The 17,596-nt window shown below is 45.7% G+C and overlaps 1 protein-coding gene across 1 annotated transcript; it reads left to right on the forward strand.

Moving 5' to 3' along the window:
- Nucleotides 1–14,626: 14,626 nt before the first annotated feature.
- Nucleotides 14,627–17,380, forward strand: LOC120997545 (ankyrin repeat domain-containing protein 9-like). The gene has a single exon (XM_040427636.1). The coding sequence runs from the start codon at nt 15,493–15,495 to the stop codon at nt 16,333–16,335; it is 843 nt and encodes a 280-aa protein (XP_040283570.1). The 5' UTR covers nt 14,627–15,492; the 3' UTR covers nt 16,336–17,380.
- The last annotated feature ends 216 nt before the right edge of the window (nt 17,381–17,596 follow it).

The following is a 17,596-nucleotide window of genomic DNA, read 5'->3' on the forward strand; positions in this document are numbered from 1 at the left end:
CCACATGAGCGTGACTGCATACACTAATAGTGGTCCACATGAGCGTAACAGCATACACTAATAGTGGTCCACATGAGCGTGACAGCATACACTAATAGTGGTCCACATGAGCGTGACTGAATTCACTAATAGTGGTCCACATGAGCGTGACTGCATACACTAATAGTGGTCCACATGAGCGTAACAGCATACACTAATAGTGGTCTACATGAGCGTGACAGCATACACTAATAGTGGTCCACATGAGCGTGACTGCATACACTAATAGTGGTCCACATGAGCGTGACTGAATTCACTAATAGTGGTCCACATGAGCGTGACTGCATACACTAATAGTGGTCCACATGAGCGTAACAGCATACACTAATAGTGGTCCACATGAGCATGACTGCATACACTAATAGTGGTCCACATGAGCGTGACTGAATTCACTAATAGTGGTCCACATGAGCGTGACTGCATACACTAATAGTGGTCCACATAGGCATGACAACATACACTAATAGTGGTCCACATGAGCGTAACAGCATACACTAATAGTGGTCCACATGAGCGTGACAGCATACACTAATAGTGGTCCACATGAGCGTGACTGCATACACTAATAGTGGTCCACATGAGCGTGACAGCATACACTAATAGTGGTCCACATGAACATGACCGCATACACTAATAGTGGTCCACATGAACATGACCGCATACACTAATAGTGGTCCACATGAGCGTGACTGCATACACTAATAGTGGTCCACATGAGCGTGACTGAATTCACTAATAGTGGTCCACATGAACATGACTGCATACACTAATAGTGGTCCACATGAGCGTGACAGCATACACTAATAGTGGTCCACATGAGCGTGACCGCATACACTAATAGTGGTCCACATGAGCGTGACAGCATACACTAATAGTGGTCCACATGAACATGACAGCATACACTAATAGTGGTCCACATGAGCGTGACCGCATACACTAATAGTGGTCCACATGAGCGTGACTGCATACACTAATAGTGGTCCACATGAGCGTGACAGCATACACTAATACTGGTCCACATGAGCGTGACTGCATACACTAATAGTGGTCCACATGAGCGTGACTGCATACACTAATAGTGGTCCACATGAGCGTGACAGCATACACTAATACTGGTCCACATGAGCGTGACTGCATACACTAATAGTGGTCCACATGAGCGTGACAGCATACACTAATAGTGGTCCACATGAGCGTGACTGCATACACTAATAGTGGTCCACATGAGCGTGACTGCATACACTAATAGCGGTCCACATGAGCGTGACTGCATACACCAATAGTGGTCCACATGAGCATGACAGCATACACTAATAGTGGTCCACATGAGCGTGACTGCATACACTAATAGTGGTCCACATGAGCGTGACTGCATACACTAATAGTGGTCCACATGAGCGTGACTGCATACACTAATAGTGGTCCACATGAGCGTAACAGCATACACTAATAGTGGTCCACATGAGCGTGACAGCATACACTAATAGTGGTCCACATGAGCGTGACTGAATTCACTAATAGTGGTCCACATGAGCGTGACTGCATACACTAATAGTGGTCCACATGAGCGTAACAGCATACACTAATAGTGGTCTACATGAGCGTGACAGCATACACTAATAGTGGTCCACATGAGCGTGACTGCATACACTAATAGTGGTCCACATGAGCGTGACTGAATTCACTAATAGTGGTCCACATGAGCGTGACTGCATACACTAATAGTGGTCCACATGAGCTTAACAGCATACACTAATAGTGGTCCACATGAGCATGACTGCATACACTAATAGTGGTCCACATGAGCGTGACTGAATTCACTAATAGTGGTCCACATGAGCGTGACTGCATACACTAATAGTGGTCCACATAGGCATGACAACATACACTAATAGTGGTCCACATGAGCGTAACAGCATACACTAATAGTGGTCCACATGAGCGTGACAGCATACACTAATAGTGGTCCACATGAGCGTGACCGCATACACTAATAGTGGTCCACATGAGCGTGACAGCATACACTAATAGTGGTCCACATGAACATGACCGCATACACTAATAGTGGTCCACATGAGCGTGACTGAATTCACTAATAGTGGTCCACATGAACATGACTGCATACACTAATAGTGGTCCACATGAGCGTGACAGCATACACTAATAGTGGTCCACATGAGCGTGACCGCATACACTAATAGTGGTCCACATGAGCGTGACAGCATACACTAATAGTGGTCCACATGAGCGTGACCGCATACACTAATAGTGGTCCACATGAGCGTGACAGCATACACTAATAGTGGTCCACATGAACATGACAGCATACACTAATAGTGGTCCACATGAGCGTGACCGCATACACTAATAGTGGTCCACATGAGCGTGACAGCATACACTAATAGTGGTCCACATGAGCGTGACTGCATACACTAATAGTGGTCCACATGAGCGTGACTGCATACACTAATACTGGTCCACATGAGCGTGACTGCATACACTAATAGTGGTCCACATGAGCGTGTGCACCCTAAAGCACAAACACACACCGCGCGCGCATGCATGTGTATGTAAATATATATAGCCTTCATGCCATTATCCCCCATTATGCCTCATTAGCCCCCATTATGCCTCTCATTAGCCTCCATTATGCCCCCAGCAGCCACATTTTTTATAAAATAAAAAACCACTTACCTCTCTGCTCCTCACCGCCCGCGATCCTCTTCCTCCTGTGCTGTCGGCTTTGCTCTGAACTGGCGCGCACAGCGTGACGTCACAAAGCGCCTCACGCTGCGCGCAGCCCTGCACAGCCGACAGCCGAGGACCAGGAAGCGGTAAGTACAGAGCGTTCACCGCTTCCTGGTCCTCCGGTACTAATAAGCGCATCCAAAATGGAAACGCTTCATTAGTATTCGCCGGCCAGCAGGCTTGATTAGGGTGTGCCCAGGCACACCCGGCACACCCCGTGCGCACGCCTATGGTGGTCCATGAGTTCTGTGCATAGATACAGTCCATGTGGCGGAATATCCAATATGCCTCTTTATTCAATCATAATACGAAAACACATAAAAACATAATACCGCCACCTATGCGCCCATTAGCGTCCAGCAGTGGCTTGAGTATATACGGGACACTGGGGGGGAGGTGTTGATTTTTTTTTTCCCATACAGAATGGAGGGAGGGCTATATCTGGCTAACCAGCGATATAACACCGCTATACACCTCGATTCCCCACCAGGTGGCGCTGACCGCATAGAGACACCACTTGCATACGTAAAGTAATTACTCCATGGAATTAATTGCTCACCTATTAGCATACCTCCCAACTTTTTGGACGGTTAAAGAGGGACACTTATGGTTCATTGTTTTAAAGATCCGTTTTTCCTGATTATTTATACACTTTTAATACTTTAGTCTTAGCGATGTCTCAATGGGGGAGCGATTCTCACCCTCCCTTGCGAACCTAACAATGTCATACTGGGAGGAATATTGGATTTTCTTGCTGGGTAATCCTTTTGCAGAGTCGATGAACTGGTACGGCGGGTACATGGATGACCTGCTGTTTATTTGGGAGGGAGATGTATCTGCCATTCCGGTTTTTCTAGAATACCTCAATAGTAATCCTTTAAACCTAAAATTCATTCAATTTAGGCCTATTGCACACGACCGTATGGCTTTTTCAGTGTTTTGCGGTCCGTTTTTCACGGATCCGTTGTTCCGTTTTTTGTTTCCGTTTTTCCGTTCCGTTTTTCCGTGAGGCATATACAGTATACAGTAATTACATAGATAAAATTGGGCTGGGCATAACCTTTTCAATAGATGGTTCAGCAAAAAACGGAACGGAAACGGAAGACATACGGATGCATTTCCGTATGTGTTCCGTTTTTTTTTTTGCGGACCCATTGACTTGAATGGAGCCACGGAACGTGATTTGCGGGCAATAATAGGACATGTTCTATGTTAAAACGGAACGGAAAAACTGAAAAACGGAAATACGGAAACGGAATGCATACGGAGGACATTCAGTTTTTTTTGCGGAACCATTGAAATGAATGGTTCCGTATACGGACCGTATACGGAACTCAAAAAACGGCCAGTAAACGGGAAAAAAAAAACGGCCGTGTGCAGGAGGCCTTATACTGAAACTTACCAAAAGGAGACAGCAGGGGACACAATCCTCCATGCCACCAGTCATCTCCCCGTGCACACCGTCAAGGCGATACCAGTTGGGGAGAGGATTACACACGGGAGACTTTCCTCCGGGAATGGGAAGCCATCAGGGGGTCGCCTACGCCACAGGCGCTACGGCTAGCACAAAAAATATCTCTTTAGCGCATTTTGTTTCCGTGTCCATTCCGTTTTTTTTTTTGCGGATTGGATGAGGACCCATTCATTTCAATGGGTCCGCAAAATATGCAGACAGCACACCGTCTGCTGTCCGCATCCACCTCTTTGTTCCGTAGCACCGCAAAAAATATAGAGCATGTCCTATTATTGTCCGTTTTGCGGTCAAGGATAGGCATTGTTACAATGGATCCGCCCAAAAAATGGATGCCACACGGACGTCATCTGTATTTTTTTGCGGATCCGCATTTTTGCGGACCGCAAAATACATACGGTCATGTGAATGTAGCCTTAACAAAAACAGAAACAGGAATCGCTATTTCATAAAAACCTAGCTAAGGCCTCATGCACACAAACGTATTTTCTTTCTGCGTCCGTTCCGTTTTTTTGTTTTGCGGACCGTATGCGGAAACATTCACTTCAATGGTTCAGCAAAAAAAAAAAGGAAATGACTCCGTGTGCGTTCCGTTTCCGTATGTCCACATGTCCGTCCTGCGCAAAAAATAGAACATGTCCTGTTCTTGCTCGTTTTGTGGACAAGACCAGACGTTGTTACAATGGATCCGCAAAAAAAAAGGATGCAATATGGATGTGATCTGTTTTGCTTGCAGATCCGTGTTTTGCGGACCGCATGTGTGCATGAGCCCTAAGGGGGAGAATAAGGGTCCATTCACACGGCACATGGCCGGCACTATGATAGAAATGCTTATTCTTGTCCGTGGCTGCGGACAAGAATAGGACATGCTCAATTTTTTTGCGGGGCCGCGGAATGAATGAAAACATCTGGTGTCGCGGGCAGCCAACGGCAGGCGTGGACGAGCCTCCCTAGCGTCACCCGCGGATCGAACCCCTGCAAGACCTGCAGATATGTGACACCTACTGAGACGTTCCAGGACTACAGTTGAGCGAACACCTGGATGTTCGGGTTCGAGAAGTTCGGCCGAACTTCCCGGAAATGTTCGGGTTCGGGATCCGAACCCGATCCGAACTTCGTCCCGAACCTGAACCCCATTGAAGTCAATGGGGACCCGAACTTTTGGGCACTAAAAAGGCTGTAAAACAGCCCAGGAAAGAGCTAGAGGGCTGCAAAAGGCAGCAACATGTAGGCAAATCCCCTGCAAACAAATGTGGATAGGGAAATGAATTAAAATTAAAATTAAAAAAATAAAAATGAACCAATATCAATTGGACAGAGGTCCCATAGCAGAGAATCTGGCTTCACGTCAGCAGAGAATCAGTCTCTTCATGCCATAGCAAAGAATCTGGCTTCACGTCAGCAGAGAATCAGTCTCTTCATGCCATAGCAAAGAATCTGGCTTCATGTCAGCAGAGAATCAGTCTCTTCATGCCATAGCAGAGAATCTGGCTTCATGTCAGCGCAGAATCAGTCTTCATGTCATAGCAGAGAATCAGGCATCACGTCACCCACCACTGGAACAGGCCACTGTCACACATTTAGGCCCAGGCACCCAGGCAGAGGAGAGAGGTCCCGTAACAGAGAATCTGGCCTTATGTCAGCGCAGAATTTGTATTCATGTCATAGCAGAGAATCAGGCTTCACGTCACCCACCACTGGAACAGGCCACTGTCACACATTTAGGCCCAGGCACCCAGGCAGAGGAGAGAGGTCCCGTAACAGAGAATCTGGCCTTATGTCAGCGCAGAATCTGTCTTCATGTCATAGCAGAGAATCAGGCTTCACGTCACCCACCACTGGAACAGGCCACTGTCACACATTTAGGCCCAGGCACCCAGGCAGAGGAGAGAGGTCCCGTAACAGAGAATCTGGCCTTATGTCAGCGCAGAATCTGTCTTCATGTCATAGCAGAGAATCAGGCTTCACGTCACCCACCACTGGAACAGGCCACTGTCACACATTTAGGCCCAGGCACCCAGGCAGAGGAGAGAGGTCCCGTAACAGAGAATCTGGCCTTATGTCAGCGCAGAATCTGTCTTCATGTCATAGCAGAGAATCAGGCTTCACGTCACCCACCACTGGAACAGGCCACTGTCACACATTTAGGCCCAGGCACCCAGGCAGAGGAGAGAGGTCCCGTAACAGAGAATCTGGCCTTATGTCAGCGCAGAATCTGTATTCATGTCATAGCAGAGAATCAGGCTTCACGTCACCCACCACGGGAACAGGCCACTGTCACACATTTAGGCCCAGGCAGAGGAGAGAGGTCCCGTAACAGAGAATCTGGCCTTATGTCAGCGCAGAATCTGTCTTCATGTCATAGCAGAGAATCAGGCTTCACGTCACCCACCACTGGAACAGGCCACTGTCACACATTTAGGCCCAGGCACCAAGTCAGTGGTGTAGTACAGTCGATATGAACCACATGAAGTTTCACCAAATATCCAGTCTGCAGGTTTGCAATAGGGTCATACCAATATACAGGAGCTGCAGCAATGATCACTTGTTAAATATAGTTCCATATATTCATAAGCTGTTAGCAGAGAGTCAGGACATGCTAAATAAACCTCTTCAAATGTGCTATTAGATAACTGAGGAAAGTTTTAACAGACAGAGTCTTTACAGTGGACTCTTCCAGAAAGCCCCCTGTGTATTCTGCTACTTGGTTTGGTCTCCTCAGTGCAGACATTTACTGTGAAGGAGGTAGGATCTCTGTCTAAGTTCTCTAAAGCTAAAGTTCATTTATCTATTGTAAAAAGTTATAATATATACCCATAATAGTTCTGTAGAATGTAAAGAGGTGACTGTATGTTTTTTAGCAGCCTTTAAACCCTGCAGCACATGCTAGGCTGAGTAGATGATGTACAGTTAAAGAGACATGTGTTCTTCCTAAAATGGCTGCAAGACATGCTGTATTTCAGGTCACCCTGCTGCAATATCTTTGTAAATGATTTTCTCTTGTTCATTTTTCTGTATGCTTTGTTATATCCTGTAACATGTAATATAATGACTGCCTGTTATGATATAGGTGGGCTGGTGACCTGGCTGTATACCACATAGTGGCAGTGTTTCCCTGTTGTATTACAGGCTCCAGCCAAGTGCACTACACCTCAATAAAGCTTTAAACCACAGAAGACCTGAGTGTCGTCCCTTAGAGTCCACTTAGAGTTTATGCCTGGAGGAGCTGGTGACCGAGTGAGTGTGAAAGCTGGAGGTGTCGCAGATGGTGCAAGGAAAAGAGGGTTACATTTGGTGCCGTGACTCGGATGTCATCATTCTGCTCAAAGTGACCAGTGAAGATACCTAAAGTCACCAGTGTGCGAGTTCTGAGGTGATTGTGCCACGGCGGAGCTGCTAGGCGGCAGATTGACCTTATTAGCGGTTTATATCCTCTCAGGAATAGAAGATGAGTGGACGAGCCAGAGCCCGCGGAAGAGCACGTGCCAGGGGGCAGCCCAGCCAAGGACAGCCTGGACAGGAGCAAGAGGCTCAAGAACCTAGACGCATTGAAAGACCCCAGAAGCCACCAGCCGAGCCTTTGCTTGTGGGAAGAGGGCGCCAGAGAGGCCCGCCAGTAGTGGAGAGACCTCCGACTGATGTTCTGCAGCTTTCAGCTGGATTTCAGGACATATCCCTCGGAGAACGGGGTGGCCGCAGGCGTGACTTCCATGACCTTGGAGTGAAAACCCGGCAGACAATTGAATAGAAATGTGAGACCTTTTTTTTTTTTTGCACTGTGTGACAGGTTAAGGTTTAATCACAGAATCAGACTTCTATCTGCACGGTAGCGTGTGTCTTAGGTTTCTCTGAATGACACTATCAGTACCTTCAATGTAAGATATCCTTTTTGGGATAGATTTCAAGTAGGCCTGAAATACCACAAACTAGTTATTTTGAGAATGGCAAATTTGGGAATGCTTTTTCAACCCAGAACAAAAAGTCTGCTTTGACGGTCACTACAAATAACTTGACCAGCTAAAACTGTGCAGATTTGGTTGAATAGAGATGTGAGACCTGTTTTTTTTTGCGCTGTGTGACAGTTATAGCTTTAATCACAGAATGACACTTCTATCAGCACGCTAGCGTGTGTCTTAGGTTTTTCTGAATGACACTATCAATAACTTCAATGTAAGATTTTCTTTTTGGGATAGATTTCAAGTAGGCCTCAAATACCACAAACTAGTTATTTTCAGAATGGCAAATTTGGGAATGCTTTTTCAACCCAGAACAAAAGGTCTGCTTTGACGGTCACTACAAATAACTTGACCAGCTAAAACTGTGCAGATTTGGTTGAATAGAGATGTGAGACCTGTTTTTTTTTTGCGCTGTGTGACAGTTATAGGTTTAATCACAGAATGACACTTCTATCAGCACGCTAGCGTGTGTCTTAGGTTTTTCTGAATGACACTATCAATAACTTCAATGTAAGATTTTCTTTTTGGGATAGATTTCAAGTAGGCCTCAAATACCACAAACTAGTTATTTTGAGAATGGCAAATTTGGGAATGCTTTTTCAACCCAGAACAAAAAGTCTGCTTTGACGGTCACTACAAATAACTTGACCAGCTAAAACTGTGCAGATTTGGTTGAATAGAGATGTGAGACCTGTTTTTTTTTGCGCTGTGTGACAGTTATAGGTTTAATCACAGAATGACACTTCTATCAGCACGCTAGCGTGTGTCTTAGGTTTTTCTGAATGACACTATCAATAACTTCAATGTAAGATTTTCTTTTTGGGATAGATTTCAAGTAGGCCTGAAATACCACAAACTAGTTATTTTCAGAATGGCAAATTTGGGAATGCTTTTTCAACCCAGAACAAAAAGTCTGCTTTGACGGTCACTACAAATAACTTGACCAGCTAAAACTGTGCAGATTTGGTTGAATAGAGATGTGAGACCTGTTTTTTTTTGCGCTGTGTGACAGTTATAGGTTTAATCACAGAATGACACTTCTATCAGCACGCTAGCGTGTGTCTTAGGTTTTTCTGAATGACACTATCAATAACTTCAATGTAAGATTTTCTTTTTGGGATAGATTTCAAGTAGGCCTGAAATACCACAAACTAGTTATTTTCAGAATGGCAAATTTGGGAATGCTTTTTCAACCCAGAACAAAAAGTCTGCTTTGACGGTCACTACAAATAACTTGACCAGCTAAAACTGTGCAGATTTGGTTGAATAGAGATGTGAGACCTGTTTTTTTTTGCGCTGTGTGACAGTTATAGGTTTAATCACAGAATGACACTTCTATCAGCACGCTAGCGTGTGTCTTAGGTTTTTCTGAATGACACTATCAATAACTTCAATGTAAGATTTTCTTTTTTGGATAGATTTCAAGTAGGCCTCAAATACCACAAACTAGTTATTTTCAGAATGGCAAATTTTGGAATGCTTTTTCAACCCAGAACAAAAAGTCTGCTTTGACGGTCACTACAAATAACTTGACCAGCTAAAACTGTGCAGATTTGGTTGAATAGAGATGTGAGACCTGTTTTTTTTTGCGCTGTGTGACAGTTATAGGTTTAATCACAGAATGACACTTCTATCAGCACGCTAGCGTGTGTCTTAGGTTTTTCTGAATGACACTATCAATAACTTCAATGTAAGATTTTCTTTTTGGGATAGATTTCAAGTAGGCCTGAAATACCACAAACTAGTTATTTTGAGAATGGCAAATTTGGGAATGCTTTTTCAACCCAGAACAAAAAGTCTGCTTTGACGGTCACTACAAATAACTTGACCAGCTAAAACTGTGCAGATTTGGTTGAATAGAGATGTGAGACCTGTTTTTTTTTGCGCTGTGTGACAGTTATAGGTTTAATCACAGAATGACACTTCTATCAGCACGCTAGCGTGTGTCTTAGGTTTTTCTGAATGACACTATTAATAACTTCAATGTAAGATTTTCTTTTTGGGATAGATTTCAAGTAGGCCTGAAATACCATAAACTAGTTATTTTCAGAATGGCAAATTTGGGAATGCTTTTTCAACCCAGAACAAAAAGTCTGCTTTGACGGTCACTACAAATAACTTGACCAGCTAAAACTGTGCAGATTTGGTTGAATAGAGATGTGAGACCTGTTTTTTTTTGCGCTGTGTGACAGTTATAGCTTTAATCACAGAATGACACTTCTATCAGCACGCTAGCGTGTGTCTTAGGTTTTTCTGAATGACACTATCAATAACTTCAATGTAAGATTTTCTTTTTGGGATAGATTTCAAGTAGGCCTCAAATACCACAAACTAGTTATTTTCAGAATGGCAAATTTTGGAATGCTTTTTCAACCCAGAACAAAAAGTCTGCTTTGACGGTCACTACAAATAACTTGACCAGCTAAAACTGTGCAGATTTGGTTGAATAGAGATGTGAGACCTGTTTTTTTTTGCGCTGTGTGACAGTTATAGCTTTAATCACAGAATGACACTTCTATCAGCACGCTAGCGTGTGTCTTAGGTTTTTCTGAATGACACTATCAATAACTTCAATGTAAGATTTTCTTTTTGGGATAGATTTCAAGTAGGCCTCAAATACCACAAACTAGTTATTTTCAGAATGGCAAATTTTGGAATGCTTTTTCAACCCAGAACAAAAAGTCTGCTTTGACGGTCACTACAAATAACTTGACCAGCTAAAACTGTGCAGATTTGGTTGAATAGAGATGTGAGACCTGTTTTTTTTTTGCGCTGTGTGACAGTTATAGGTTTAATCACAGAATGACACTTCTATCAGCACGCTAGCGTGTGTCTTAGGTTTTTCTGAATGACACTATCAATAACTTCAATGTAAGATTTTCTTTTTGGGATATTTGCCATTCCAGGACCACGGGACAGCCACTGAAATCTGGGATGGTTGAGGGGTATACTAATGAGAATACCTCCACAATAGCTATGTTTGTCCAGCTCTCTCCATCGCCTACCTAGTGTTGTCAGCAGGTTTGCATGGTCAATACTGCTGACAGATTCACTGGTGAGAGGGTCAGGCCAGGGAGCAATTATGAGACTAAAGAAGAAGACCTGAATATGAAGAGCCTTATCGCCTGCAGTGAAGACCACCTATAGGAAGAAACTCCAGGCAGAGTTCTCAAATATTAAGGGGTCATGGAGCCCAATCTAAAGGACAGTGACAATGTGAGTGAAGTAGCAGGTTCTCCAGCAGCACAGAGTATTTCAGGAGAAGAGTGTGCTGATCTTGTGGTCATATTAGTGTGGACAAGGCTGGATGTGACAGGGGCAGTGTCATGATGGGAGGAGGAAAATGGAGATACATGGGAGGTTGCAATGAGCAGGACACTGGTACGGTGGCCAATGATGCAGTGGGTCAGAATATGTGCATATAAGTCTATGGGTAGTTCGTGACGCCAATTGCAGCTTGCGCAGGTACTGTAACAGGGCCCTTTAAGATGTAATAACTCATGTACTGGGTGAGGAATGCCAGAGGGGGATAATGTCTCTGTGTAGTAGGTATTGTGTCAACGGTGTCTCCTACCTGGGTACGGCTGGACTCCTGGATCCTGGCTCACTTGCAATAAATTGAGTGTTGTTAGTAGGAGTAATTGAGGGTTGTAGTCGAAGTAAATGAGATCCAGACTTGAGATATAATCCAACTCGTCTTTACTTAATGGCAGCTTGAATCCATACGAGTTACAGCATAGGTCTTGGGTCCCAGCAGGTATTGGCAATATGTGGCAGGAATCAATATGTATTCTGCTTCTATTCATATGCCTAGAGAATCTGGCAGGTATCTATCTTCTGCTCTGTTTGTCTTCTGCTTGGTGTGGGCCTGACTAGCTGAGGAGGGATTTGGCTTCTCCTGGACTCTGGATAAGTATTCACAGTTCTGCTCGCAGGGTATATTTTGTCCTGGAGGTCTGTAGATCTGGAGGTGCTGCTTGCTTTGTCACCAGCTGAGGTAGAAGACTCAGGCTGGGAAGAGTGATCCTTGGCCTCAGCCGAGGCTGGATCCTAGGTTGGGATCCCTGTTTCTGGGAACTCCTACCAACACAGCCTTCCCCTTGCACTGAGAGCTGGAACACACACTCTGACCTAACTTCCTCTCCTCCCCATGAGGTAGGATGTGGGAACATTCCACTCCTCCTCAAAGAGGGGGGAGCTAGACTGGAATGAACTATTCCAGTCTAGATATACTAAACTGGCTATGGTCTGCTGAACATATTGCTGCCACTTGCTGGTGTACATGGAAATTACAGCAAATACATTATACAGGCCTGGAAAATACATAAAATGGAAAATGCATTGTTAAATCACACAAGATGACAATATACATATACACCTGACATGATGCAGCAGGGAGAAAGAGTTTAGTGACATACTCTGGGATGTTACAAGGTCACAGACTGAGAGTTACATAGTGGTAGGAACAGGGTTCCCATCCCCAGCAGCACAGAGTATTTCAGGAGAGAAGTGTGCTGATCTTGTGAGAGGTCACAGACTGAGTGTTACATAGTGGAAGGACCAGGGTTCTCCCAGCAGTATTTTAGGAGAGGAGCAGTGGTGTACTAAGGTGGGGGCTGTCCACCCTGGGTGCCAGCTCTCTGTGGGGGGCCAGAAGCAATGAGCGCTTCAATCAATACAGATGGAAGTGCTCATTGCTGGAGCGCAGGGAGCTGGGTCCTGTCACTCACCGCTCAGCCCCCTGCGCTCCTCCCCTCCTTCAGGCTGGCGGCGCACAGAATGGTGAAGCAGGAAGACTTCTCCCCGCTCCACCATTCAGCCTGCAGACACAGATCGCGCTGCCGGCCTGTGTGGGCTGAGCCTGCTGCCCAGAAATCTGCATAAACCCCGCCCCACGCAGTGCTTCAGAGCGATCTGTGCCTGCAGGGGAAAGAGGACTGTGAGCTTCAGGAATGGGACAAGGTGAGTAGTTACTGATTTTTAAAAAAAAAAAAATTTAAATACAGAGGGGGCACAGAGGACTTTATTACTATGGAGGGGCACAGAGGGCTTTATTACTATGGCGGGGGCACAGAGTGCTTTATTACTATGGAGGGGGCACAGAGGGCTTTACTACTATGGAGGGCACACAGCGGACTTTATTACTATGGAGGGGGCACAGAGGGCTTTATTACTATGGAGGGGGCACAGAGGGCTTTATTACTATCAAGGGGGCACAGAGAAATGTATTACTATGGAGGGGGCACAGAGGGCTTTATTACTATGGAGGGGGCACAGAGGACTTTATTACTATCAAGGGGGCACAGAGAAATGTATTACTATGGAGGGGGCACAGAGGGCTTTATTACTATGGAGGGGGCACAGAGGGCTTTATTACTATGGAGGGGGCACAGAAGTCTTTATTACTGTGGAGGGGGCACAGAGAGCATTACTAATGTGAAGAGGGCACAATGAGCATTTTAACTATGGAGGGGGCACAGAGCCAGATGGCATTACTACAATGAAGGGGACACAGTGGGCATTATTACTGTGAAGGGGCACAATGGGGATTTCTACTATGGAGGGGGCACAGAGGGCATTACTAGCACAGTGGGCATTACTACTATTAAGGGGGCACAATGGACATTATTACTGTGAAGGGGGCATAGTGGGCATTATTACTATAAAGGGGGCACAATATGGGCATAACTACTGTGAGGGGGCAAGCATCTGTACAAAACTACTGTGAAGGTTGTACAATGAGGGTAATACTACTGTGAGGAGGTACCATTTTTTTTTAAGTATTGGGGGGTGGGGGGCAAAGAAAGGACCCGCCCCGGGTGCCAAACACCCTAGGCACGCCACTGGAAAGGAGTGTGCTGATATTGTGGAGGTCACAGGCTGAGAGTCACATAGTGGAAGGAGCAGGGTCCCCAGCAGCACAGAGGATTTCAGGAGAGGAGTGTGCTGATCTTGTGATAATATTAGTGAGGACAAGGCTGCATGTGACAGGGGCAGTGTCATGATGGGAGGAGGAGAATGGAGACACATGGGAGGTCCTAGAGAACTGTCTAGGGTCCTCTCAGCAGCACAGAGTGTTTCAGAAGAGATAACAAGAAAAAGTTCCAGCACGGAGTAGTTCATACATTACTGCATCTTTATTCCAGTATTCACATGACAGGGAAAACGTTCACCTCCCATCAGATCAACATGTTTCGAACCTTCTGGATCGTGATTGAGATCTGCTGATCTGATGGGAGGTGGAGGGAGGTGAAGCTGACTACGTTTTCCCTGTCATGTGAATACTGGAATAAAGATGCAGTAACGTATGATCTACTCCGAGCTGGAACTTTTTCTTGTTATGCCTATGTGAAGAGCCGGCCTTGCACAGGAGCGTCGGGTGAGCTGGACTAACGCACTTATTGTTTGCACTAACGCACTTATTGTTTGCACTGTTTCAGAAGGGAGTCTGTCAATCTTATGAGAAGAATCGATCTGCTGAAACCATTTCAATATCTTCTGCAGCAAAAGGAAATCTTGTCCTTGGGAACGGAGCCAGAAACAAAGAGGAGAACAGCCCCATCCATCATCCTGGGCACATTATTCCCACTCCCTTTGCAGCACAACTCGAGACGTCCTTCTCCAGACACACGGCAGCGTCACTCGCACAACGCTTCCTCCATGACGCTTCATTAATATAATCTACCGTTCTATAAATATCGATTCCCTGCCAGTGATAATCTCTTCTCAGAACCAACCCCCCCTTCCTTCTAGACCATTCAACTTTCTCCAAATTCATTGGATGCCAGCCTATATTATACAATGCAAATGCATTTTGCAATGCAAAATGCAAGGTATACCCAACCCCCATCTCGCAGACATTGCAAGTAGAGCAGTCAAGACCAACTCCTACCACTGCAGTACGAGAGCGGGGCGGCGAGAGCAGACTGACACAATGTGCATGTAGCATGCAGGGGCTGGGAGAGGAAGGAGGGGTTTCCTACTATCAGGGGTTACAGGGGCATTGGATGCTGGAGCCTCCTGCTGCTGATGATTAAGCCCTTTCGCCTGGAACCCGTGTCATTGCACGGCGGTTGGAAGAAAGGAACAGCAGCAAGGGTTAAATCCACCCGAAGGCTCGTGCTACAAGATGAACCTGCCGCAATGGTGCCTTGAGGCTGTGCTCCTCTATGCAAGGACTGTGTGACGGTGGTAGATCCCCTCTTCCTTACCACCACCCTTTAAGAAAACCTCCGAATATTTCCATATATTTTTTTTGTTCCAGCGGCAGAAGAAGACATGTGCAGCAACCAGGTCAGCCTGCAAGACGAGCAATGCAAATTCTACTCCTACATGTTCTACCAGGCTGTACGGGACCAGGAACCCGTATGGAAACTGGAGGAGATAAGGACTATGGAATATTTTCAGTGGGATGAAGACGCGAGCATGAGGTGCTATTCTCCATCCGATGCCCTGATGTATGCAGTGGTGCATAATCACCTGCGTTATGCCCAATATTTGCTGTCTCATTTCCCGGAGGAAGCTCTGAAGGTGCCAGGAATCAAGTTCTGTTGTTGTCCTCCTTCCGCCCCCCACTTGGCCTTGGCCGTCACCTACGACAGACGAGACATCTTAATCATGATCATTAAGATGTCCCACAAGCTTCCGAGCCTAAATTCCTACATCAATCGGGCCAGCTGCTTCCATTTGTCCGATGGCAAGACCCCTCTCCACTTGGCCTGTGAGCTCTTGAGTGCAGAAACTGTTCTCATCCTCCTAGGCAATGGGGCATCCCCCAAGATCATGGACCGGAAGGGGGAAACCCCTTTGGATGTCATCTTGGAGCAGTTATGGAGCTCCAAGGTCAACGTAGACTCCAAAAAACTCTGCTTGTACTATCTGCTACTTTTTTCCCCCTCCTTGAACTTCAAGATGAGGAAGATCCTTCAAGATAACCCGGAATTTTGGAATCCCTTACTAGGAGAGGACAAATTCAATTACTTGGTGGGCAATACACCCGCCACCTTGTATCTTATAGCGATGCAGAAAGTCTTGCAGTGTTTGCCTCCGCCACTCTTCCCCCACAGCATCCAAGCTTTGCCCATACCTCACGCTTTAAAGCCCTTACCGGGGTCAGGTTAAGATGTCCGAAAACCCCCCAAGCCTTCCACCCTGTCCTTTGCTCTACATGGCTTCTACTTCAAATATGATTTTATAATTCGATATTATAATTAAATTATCCATGTTGCCAGCTCGTTGGTCCATGGGTCAATGGGTGGTGGTTCCGTAAGAGGTTTAGGAGATATTTCAGTTGGGGGAACGTATGGGAGCGTACAGATAATTGGGGCTCACGGGTGCAATAATAATCATCTAAGATAGTAACAAATGTAGAAAGGAGAGTTTGATTGCATTTTTTAAATTGCCCCCCATGGGGGGGGTGTAAAACATACACATTGTAGCCTTGTATCCACCCCTGGTGCCCAGCATTTGGGGCAAGTGCCCTTCCAGCCCCTCTTAAGCTATGTCCCTATGGCTGGTGCATCCGATAAATTTTGACCCAAATAAAAGGCATTTCCATTGGTTAGAAGTGATTGAGGTGCCTGAATGTGACTCCGCCCCTTGTGATCACTCCGATCGGTCAATCCTCTACAGGTCTACAGTCAATGTACGCACTAGTGATGACAAAGGGAATTTTATTTTATTTATGTGTCATGTTTATTACTCCATTTTTTTCAATTTATTTCATTTTGGGAAAGCGGGAATGGATCCGAGATGAAGGAGGAGGATGACGCTTTCCTTAAGGAAGTCTCATCCTGCTCCTTCTTCTGGGGATCACAGAGGCTTTAAAGAAATGGTGAAAATCTCTTCTGGAAGACGACATGCTGACCCGGCGCTAATGGCTGACGCATAGGACTGTCTGCCGCGCTCAGCCCCATCCGACTGCTGGACATAGTTAGGGGCTGGCATTAACCCCTCTGCTCCCTGGTCCGCCTGCATTATGTACTGTGATGATGCTGGTGATTTTAGTTGCCCAGTAATCTGCATAAATGATGCGCATATTGTGTCCTCACGAACGGATCATATTTACTGGAGGCGCAATCAGAAGAAAATTGTGTTTTATGGCTAATGTCAGCAGCAAGGATTTTCCTATGTAAGCATGTGTACCCGCCGTGTCCTCGCTGCCAGATGTACCGCTCGATATAAATGGATTTATCTCCTTCTCTGTATGGCTGGGTCTTGTTTCTGTCTGGTTAGATACGGTGTGCGCTGGTGTATCTAAGCCTATTATGTGTGATACTGCCTGCTGAGTGATGTATCAGGGTTCCTTATGTGTGATACTGCCTTCTGAGCTATGTATTTAAGCCTATAAAGTCTGACACTGTCAGCTAAGCTGTGTATTCAA

Source organism: Bufo bufo, chromosome 4 (genome assembly GCF_905171765.1).
Source record: "Bufo bufo chromosome 4, aBufBuf1.1, whole genome shotgun sequence".
In the NCBI taxonomy this organism is placed as follows: domain Eukaryota; kingdom Metazoa; phylum Chordata; class Amphibia; order Anura; family Bufonidae; genus Bufo; species Bufo bufo.